The 9,276-nt window shown below is 48.2% G+C and overlaps 2 protein-coding genes across 2 annotated transcripts in view; both read right to left on the reverse strand.

The window, feature by feature from the left end:
- Positions 1–2,433: 2,433 nt before the first annotated feature.
- On the reverse strand, positions 2,434–7,034 carry rnps1 (RNA binding protein S1, serine-rich domain). Its single transcript, XM_069906529.1, has 5 exons — positions 6,943–7,034; positions 6,757–6,859; positions 5,003–5,156; positions 3,241–3,382; positions 2,434–3,162 (listed from the first exon to the last, which is right to left on the reverse strand). Exons 1-5 carry the CDS (start codon positions 7,032–7,034, stop codon positions 3,057–3,059), a joined length of 597 nt encoding a protein of 198 aa, XP_069762630.1. The 3' UTR covers positions 2,434–3,056.
- A 122-nt stretch (positions 7,035–7,156) lies between these two features.
- LOC138747378 (SEC14-like protein 5) overlaps positions 7,157–9,276 on the reverse strand; it is a 74,021-nt gene continuing 71,901 nt past the window's right edge. The window contains exon 8 of the mRNA XM_069906530.1: positions 7,157–7,291. Within this exon, the coding sequence (XP_069762631.1) occupies positions 7,157–7,291 (135 nt within the window). The remainder of the gene's footprint in view (positions 7,292–9,276) is intronic.

Genomic DNA, 9,276 nt, shown 5'->3' on the forward strand with positions numbered 1-9,276 from the left:
TGAGGGGATTTTTATCAATAGGACTGCCCTCAACAACTTCCATTTCATTCAGACTTTTAATATCACCAGATGACTGTTGAAACTAAAAGCTGGACGGTTTATAAAAGGGGACGTGGTTAGAATGGAGGGTCGGGGCCTGAAAAACTTTCCATTATTCAGGTCCTGTTGGGTAAGGAGAAGGGAGGATGGAGACTTCCAAACCAATTCTGCAAGTTCCCTTTTGTTAAACAGGAATGTCTGGACCCATTCACTTCCTATGGGAGCTGCGTTGATCTGCTGAGTTTCTCCAGCACTCGTGTGTTGTGGCCTGGAAGTTCCCTTTCTGCCTGCACTGCTGTCTCCGGGGTCCCATGGTGGCAGATCTCTCTCGTCTTGGGCCAGCCAACTGCAGAGCCCGGATTTGTATCAAGGATGGAATCAACAGAATGCGGGGGGCAGGACAGTGACTGGCAGGTGATGCTGTCACCCATTCTCTGCTCAAGGAACACAGTAGGTCGAGCAGCATCAGAGGGAGAGAGGATGGTCAACATTTTGGCCCAGAGCCCTTCACTGAGACTGAGATGGCACCAGGGTCCCATCCCACGTCTCCTGCTCAGAGGAGGGCTGGTTTGGAGTCTGGAACAGGCTACGTGGTGCGACAAATTCCCAGACTTTTTACTGGAACAGTGGGGCAACCTGTGGCTGGGATGTGGGAGGAAATGCAGGCACAGTGATCATCACAGAACCCTCCTGGGCCTTTGGCTGCTCAAATTCTACAGTGTCACCAAAGGAACTTTTTTAAATCCACCTCTCAGTATAGGCAACACTGAGTGCACAGCTTCTGCATCTCAATACACCTCCTGTCCAGTTCTGTCCTGAACTCTGGGTGTGAAGTCACATAACGTGTAGACAATGTCTTCCCAGCCCTGGACCAGAACCAGGAGAGAACAGACAGGTACCCCGGAGATGGCCATAGTTTGGAGGTAGCACCAATGCCTATGCCACCACCGTTGATGCGGGAAAAGTGAAGGTCTGCCTGCACCATTACAAGTTTGGTAAGCTCAGCTCCTGGATTTGACAGTGAGTCCGACTTCAGGCAGCTGACTTTGGAGCAGTACGAGTCATGCCTGTGGTAAATCCTTCCCCTGTGGGAGGCTCCAATTTTTTCTCTGCGAGCACTGGCTGACCTCCTTTTGCCCTTTGTGCTTTCTCACTCTACCTGTCCCCATTAACTCAGCTAGCAGACAAACTTATCCCCACTGTAACCATGTCCTCACCCACACCCTCTCTGACTTCAAACTGGTTTCACTTTCTCAGTTGTGATAGGGGGTCTTTGGTCTGAACCATGACCTGGTTTCTCTTTCTCTCGCACCTACTCTCCCAGCACCTTCTGTTTTAATTTCAGGTTTCCAACGTCTGCAGATTTTTGGTTCTCTCTTCCTGCAGTGGTCCTAGGAGAGTGGTGATCAACCCCAAGCTCCACACACTGGTAGGATATACTTGACACAGCTGCCACCCATTTCTCCCAGGTTCCTCACTTTGGGTAAACACACAATGCTGGAAAATCTCAGCTAATCAAATAGTGTACTTTAATGCCCCTCCTCTGCAGCAAGATTTTACCATGGCAACATTAACAACAGACACCTACCCCTCTCACACCAGGGCACAAGCCCAGCCAGTTAGTAGCTTGTGTGGTCTGTTGATTTGATATGTCTCAGCTGAGGTACAGGTCCTCTCCACCACAGGTTGTCACCAGCTCCCTCTATAAACAGGCTGAAGAAGTTTGACCTTGAGGCAGGAGCTTAAACACAGAGATATCTCACTAAGAGACCAACCCCCCACTCAGTCCTCAAGCTTCCTGCTTGTGGGAATGGTGTGGTCACAGTGGCAGAACCTTCCAGGCAGGAAGTACTGTATGTGCCGTTGTATTGTGCACGACCCTCAGAATTTCCACCTAAAATGTGGATTTTGAGTGATGTATAAGATGCCACCCCCCCCCCCCCCCAAAGAAATCTGGCACTTACTGCTGTAATTGCTGTTAAAATACAATATTTCAATAATAAATTGTCATTTAATGGTTTAAAATTTATGTGGATATTTTAATATAAACCACTGTTGGCTCCTGTAACATGTTGTTTAAAGCCTGAACAGAACTGACAGCAATTTCACCGGGTGGATGGACCCCACGGAGTTGCACTGAGACATCACAAATAACTAACAGGACACGCGCAAGCTTACATTGGAGCTAGCGGGAGGATGGTGGCAATGTTGCGACTTCATTGTCAAGGTGAAAATTTTAATTTTATGTAAGATGGTTATAATCTGAACGTTTGCCCTGTGATGCTGTACAAAACTCCGAATTTCATGACTTGTTCATGACAATAAATTCTGACTTTTTTATCCTATTAACCAGCATTTACACGATATTCCTCACCTAATAAACCCCTCACGGGCTGTAGTATGATGATCCTGTTTATTGAGTACAGAACTTGTACACAAAATGGTACAAATACAGCAAATGGCCAAACTAAAAGAAATACAAAAATCGGAAGGCCGAGCAGGTGACTGCAGAAACGGAGCTCCACTCGATATTCATAGCATCACCCTTTCCAACCCACAAAGTCCCATTCATTCTCAGTTCACACAGGAGTGAAGCCAGCCCACCTGGCTGCCAGTATACCGCCAGCAGCTGTCACATCTCAAATACATGTGGTCTGTATCAAGAACCAAGGAGAAAATTCCTGTGCAACAAGGTCACAGGAAATACCTCACATGGGGGAATTATAAGCACCTCTGTGAAGATTCCAGGAGCACTGTCCGTGAACAGGTGGGCAGGGTTGAGTCACACTCCGTAACTGCATGCATTCAACACAAGGCCCCGGTGAAGGTTGTGCTCAAACTGGTTCGTTCACTACCCTGTTGCGAACACAGACACCACTGTGGAAATGTGTAAAATGCACTATTTACAATCCCCACCCCACCCCCCAAAAGACAACCTGAACACAATACAAGACGGGGAAAGTTTGTTACATTGAAGGTCCATGGCTTCTGGAGACGGGACGCTGTTGTCTCAATCCCTACCGCGAAGAATTAGAGCTCGACCTGCTGCGATGGCGCCGACGCCCTGGAGACCTTGAGCGAGATCGCCTGCGGACTGGTGAACGCCTGCGGGGAGAGCGGGACCTGCAGATGAGAGTGGTGTTACTCTTCTCTGCAGCTAAGCAGTCAGACCAGAGATCACACAGCAACCACATTACTCACCTTCGCCTCATACGCGGTGGGGTTCTCCGCCACATGGGAGGGGGCGGCGGCATTCGGCGTGGTGGGGTGATTCGCCGTGGCAATGGTCTAGGACGTGGAGCCAACACTGCTGTGGCTGTAACTTCCTGCCCGTCGATCTGACCTGCAGTGAGGGAGAGTGTAATGTCAGGGTAAGGCACCCACTGCACCAGGAGCAGGTAGTCCATGTGGAAGACACCCCTCTGACTGATTGAACCACCCTGTAGGTAACAACCAGCTCAGGAAAACCCTCCTCCTTTCCATTGCTACCCTGTCCACAGACAACCAGCCCAGGAAACCCCTCCTCCTTCCCACCCTGTCCCAAACAGACAACTGGCCCAGGAAACTGCAACTTTATCCTTCTCCCACCCTGTCCCAGACAGACAACTGGCCCAGGAAACCCTTCCTCCTTCCCTCTCCCACCCTGTCCCAGACAGACAACTGGCCACAGACCAATTACCAGCATAGAAACAGTCCACCTCCAGTCAGTACTGAACCATTTTTTTGCCTAGTCCCATTAACCTGCACCCCTCCCATCGCCTGACATACCCCTCCCATCCATGTATCTGTCCAAATTCTTGTGTTAAAACTGAACTCACATTCACTACTTCATCTGGCAGCTCATTCCACACATCCACCAACGTGTGAAGAAGTTCCCCCTCATGTTCTCCCTAAACATTTCCCCTTTCACTCTTTACCCATTACCTCTGGGGAGAGCCCTTCATAATTTTAAATACCTCTATCAAAACTCCTCTCATTCAGGGAATAAAGTCCTAACCTGTTTAACCTTTCCCCGTAACTCAGTTCCTGAAGTTCCAGCAACATCCTAGTAAATCTTCTCTGCCCTCATTCTATCTTATTGATATCTTTTCTGTGGTTAGGAGGGAGACCAGAACTGCACACAATACTCCAAATTTGACCTCACCAATGTCTTATCCAACTTTAACATTACATCCCAACTCCTGTATCCCCTACACATACTCCTGTCACCTGTCCTGTCTCGTTCGCTAATAGGAGATCCAGTATTGCATCTTCTCTAGTTGGTACCTCAATATCTTGATTTAGAAAACTTTCCTGAACACATTTGACAAAGTCCCAGCCATCCAGTCCTTTTACAGTATGGGAGTCCCAGTCAATATGTGGAAAGTTAAAATCCCCGACTATCATAACCTTGTATTTCCTGCAGCTGCCTGCTATCTCAACAGAATTCTTGCTGACTATTGGCTGGTCTATTATACAATCCCATGAGTGTGGTCATACCTTTCCTGTTCCTCAGCTCCACCCATATAGCCTCAGTGGACAAGCCCTCTGGTATGTCCTGCCTGAGCAGAGCTTTTATATTTTCCCCGACAAGCAATGCCACTTCTTCCCCTTTCATCTCCCCTGTTTTATCGCATCTAAAGCCCAGGGAATCCCTCCTCCTTTCCACTCCCACCCCGTCCCAGATGGACAATCCGCCCAGGAAGCCCCTCTTCCTTCTCACTCCCACTCTATCCCAGACAGACAACCGGACCATGAACAACTCCTCCTTCCCACTCCTACCCCCCAGCAGGAACCTCAGCCTGTCCCACCTGGAGTGAGTGGCTTCCCATTCCCTGCCCCGCCTACCACCAGCCCCTCTGGGAATCTGACCATGGGTACAGAGCAATGGGTATTGCCAACACACTAGGGGCTGGATTAGGGTAGGCCTATCACAGGCTGGGTGAGAGCTCCCCCCTGATCCTGGCATTACTCCGGCTGTTACCTCCGTCCATGTGCTTCAGAGCCTTTTCCGTGTCATCGGGATTCTCAAACTCCACATAAGCGTAGCCCTTGGACAGGTGAGGGTGTAAGCGGTCTAGTGGCATGTCGATCAGCTTGATCTTCCCATACGTGGAGAAGATCTCCATGATGTGATCCTGCATCAAAGTGAAGGGGATGTCATCCACAGCATTCACACTATGCTGTCACTAACCTCCCCCCACCAATTGGCTCTGCTTCACTCTGTTCCAGAAGGTTGGAGAACTGGAGTGCAGGGGCCTTGTGACATGGTCACACCAAAAGCTGCCCATCCACAGGCCTATCTCATCATCCTTCTCCCCACGCAGCTCATGGTCAATTCCTCGCCAAACTTCAGAATCTTTATTATCTTTTCTTTCTTTGGAACCAGTTCCATCCACTTCTTGATGGGCGCTGTGGTGTGCTCTAACACTCCACAACCAGTGCACAGGGAACCAAAGGTGTCACAGAGATGGTTCCATTGAAATGCCTTTGCCCCATGGAGATGGGGGGGGTGTTTCTGAGCCCATGTGCCAATTCTAAAGGTGCCAGCGACCTTGCTCCCAGTTGCTCATGTGACAAGCACCAGCAACTACTTGGCAGAGCAAGGTCTAACAATCAAACCCTGAATGATGTGGATGAGATTGGACCCCTGGTCTCTCTCACTGTTCAGCTTTCCATCCTCGACTCAATCCATCCTCGACTCAATCCATCCTCGACTCAATCCATCCTCGACTCAATCCATCCTCGACTCAATCCATCCTCGACTCAATCCATCCTCGACTCAATCCATCCTCTAGGGCCTCACAGGGTTTTGATGCGGAACATTGCAAGAGCAGAGAACAGGGAAGTGCTCCTGGGGTCCAGGAAGGGGGAACAAACTGTTTCAGCTGCTGCTAATCAGACAGTGCAGACACTGGAGACCATCCACAGTCTCAGCCGAGGACGGTGCAACACACCCAAGGCAGCCGGGAGGGCATCCATCGAACCTGGGCAAATTCAGTGCTGGAAGAACTCTGCAGATTCAACAGCACCCGTGGGAGAGAAAGAAATGGTTGATGATTTGAGACAAAACTTTTTTTTGGGACTCAGCTGGGAGGGGAAGTTGAGCTGTGAGGAGGGAGGGTGGGGTATACCAGATTAAACAAGCTGGAAGATGTGGGCAAAATTCAGACTGGAAAGAAGAAATGTAAAAACAATACTTCTTTATGTGACAAAAGGTCAGGGTGTTGGTGAGGCCATCATAAAGGACAGAATCGAGGGCGGAGGTAAGGAGAAAGGCACTGGAATGCTGCAGGTGGCTTTAACCTTCCTCAAAGGCTTCCTGTGTCGCAGACATCAACTGGATTGATTCCAGGGTGAGGGCGTTGTGGAGTTAAGGGAGATCCTACCTCCTTGGAGGTGAGAGGGAGGCATTCTCAAGGAAAGGCCTTCCCTTCAGCCAACCCAGGAGACAGGACTGATCCACAACCCGATTCCCACTGCCTTGGTGGGGGGTGGGGGGGGGGGGGGAAATGGGGACATTGAGCAGCGTTCTCTGCATTGACGGAGGCCAATACATTTTTGGAACCAATGAAATGGGGATCAGGTGAGAGGGTGGACGGACCCACTCCTACTTTTTATGTTTTAAACTCGGGAGACTCTGCCAGCAGGTTGGCCCTACTCCTTCACTCGCTTTTCACTAGAATCCCTGTACACTGTGTTACCAAGACCGAGTGAGAATCAAGGGGAGCAGAACACCTTGGTCACATTGCGGGTCAGTCTGCCGATGTGCACTTTGGTGGGGCGAGGTGTTGGACTTCTCTTCTTTCTCTCCTTGTCATCCCGTTTTGGAGATTTAGATCTGTGAACACAAGAGAGAGTTTACAAGCTGGCTTCAAATGGTTCACTCTTACGACAGCCTAGAGCTGACATTCCACCACTCACAGATCTCTGTCCACAGCACACACTGTCCTGCCAATGACACAATGCTCCACCTCTCTGTCCAGAGAGCCCACACTCACTGCCTTCACAATCATCTCAATGGTCCTGATGATGGCTTATCACAGACCATGGGAGCCCTGCACAACCCCTACTTCATTTGGAGAGCGGCGAGCCACAACCCAGTGGCCTCAGCAGCCACAGATTGGTGGGCAGCAGGTCACTCCTCATCCCCTTGCTCCTTCTGCCACTGGAGAAAGATGTACCAACGAAATATGTGCATCCCAGTGAGTGCCCAGAATTTAGCAGAGAGCAGAGAACTCGGTAAAGACCAGATCTCCTCCAGCTCCTCAACCTGCAAGTTAAGGCTCATTACAGAAAACACTGCATCAGTAACGAGGGGGTCATAGTGCACTGCAACAGGTCAGAGTTCCATTAGGGACGAGGCTGTGAAAGGCAGGAGATCACAGAAGGTAGATGACTCTTTAATGAAGCAGAGGTTCATACTAACAAACCTCTCATCATCAGATGAAGAACAATGTTCTATTTTATGTCACAAGCTGAAAGTTCACTGAGTCCCAATTACATTTCGGAAACCCAACCCTGACTCAGGATCCTCTTGGTGGACAAGAGCCCAGCATGAGATGGTCATTCACCTCTCTGTGCCTCTGTCAGGTCTAGCCCCTCTCCCTATCCTCCCTTGTACTGCCTCAATAACATTGGACAACAAAGAATTTGCTTCCAGTACATGAAAATCACCAAAACAATTTCCTATCAAATACCATATTTTAGATATTACCTATTTTTGTGATTTCCTGATATATTTTAAGTCAACTTCAAGTAAACAAAACCTTGAAGTGCAACATGTCACTGAAAATTCATTTTCTGCATTTGCACTTGGACATCTTCCTTGCTGATCGTCAGTGACGAACACAGTGAAAGGTTTCACCAGGATATTTTGCGAGCATGGAAAAGGGGGGGGGGGGTCAGGGCAACTGGAATCCCTCAATGCTGGCTGGCTGTTGTTGGAAACTGACATGAGAGGCATCAGATGCTGAATAAACAATAATCAGCGGCAAAACATTTTTAGGTCAGTGAACTAATGTAATATGTCAGTATCATTATACAATTAAACAAGATAAATTAATTAAAACTTAATGTTTCTCCAACTTCCTATGTGATACAGTAATTCTGAAATTATCTGTGTTCAGCTTAAAAGTTGTTGATCATAATTCCCAATTTTCTTTCAAGAAGCAAACCTTTTGAAAAAAATCGTTGTGCAGTGTTACTGATCCTTGATGGGATCTTTGATCATGAGATGTTTTTGCCCTGTTCCCTCTCTGGTGCTGTAACCTCATCTTCATTCCTCCCTCTGGTGACGACCCCTCTTGCCCCTGGACTCACAACTTTCAGCTCCTTCGTGAACGACCAGAAGGAAAACTCAGCTCTCCACAGAACTGTGCAAAGCCTTTGCTCCTTCCTGATGCTGCTGTTTGCTAAAGGACAGACACAGCACAACTTTCCTTCTCCTGGAATCCAGCATCATGGCCTCAAAATATTTTAGATCGAAGGCCAGTGTCATTTTTTCAAATTTTAAAAAGTTTGATAATGGAATCAATAGATGGTCATTTTATTTCTATCAGATGAAGATGTGGCAAATTTAGAATCAGCAAGATCTGGTCCGCGACACAAGACAAGGAGATGGCTGGCCAGCCACAGAACCATAGAACATTATAGCACAGAAAACAGGCCCTTTGGCCCTTCTAGTCTGTGCCAAACCATTTTTCTACCTAGTCCCACTGAACTGCATCCACCCCAAAGCCCTCCATACCCCTTCCATCTATGTACCTGTCCAAAATCTTAACTGTTAAAAATGAGCCCAGATTCACCACTTCAGCTTGAAGCTCATCCCGCATCCCAACCCTCTCTGTGTGAAGGTTCTCCTTCATATTCCCCCTTTCACCCCTAATCCATGCCCTGATTTGTATCTCACCTACCCTCGGTGGAAAAAGCCTACTTGTATTTACTCTGTCCACCCCCCTCATCATTGTGTTTACCTTGATCAAATCTCAACTCATTCTTCTATGCTCCAGGGAATAAAGTCCTAACCTGTTTACCCTTTCCCCGTAACTCAGTTCCTGAAGTCCGGGCAACATCCTAGTAAATCTTCTCTACATTCTTTCTATCTCATTGATATCAATGGCACACAATACTCCAAATTTGGCCTCATCAATGTCTTAGACTACTTTACCATTACATCCCATCTCCTATACTCAATACGATTTATGAAGGCCAATATGCCAAAAGCTCTCTTTACAACCCTGTCCACCTGTGACACCA

The sequence above is a fragment of the Narcine bancroftii genome, chromosome 12, assembly GCF_036971445.1.
Source record: "Narcine bancroftii isolate sNarBan1 chromosome 12, sNarBan1.hap1, whole genome shotgun sequence".
In the NCBI taxonomy this organism is placed as follows: domain Eukaryota; kingdom Metazoa; phylum Chordata; class Chondrichthyes; order Torpediniformes; family Narcinidae; genus Narcine; species Narcine bancroftii.

Coding starts and splice junctions, on each gene's coding strand:
- rnps1 (XM_069906529.1), bottom strand. CDS start 7,034: ATGATTGTGAAGGCAGTGAGTGTGGGCTCTCTGGACAGAGAGGTGGAG. Junction 6,860..6,942: donor TGTGCTGTGGACAGAGATCT/GTGAGTGGTGGA, acceptor TTGTGTTCACAG/ATCTAAATCTCCAAAACGGG. Junction 3,163..3,240: donor CCACCGCGTATGAGGCGAAG/GTGAGTAATGTG, acceptor TCTCATCTGCAG/GTCCCGCTCTCCCCGCAGGC.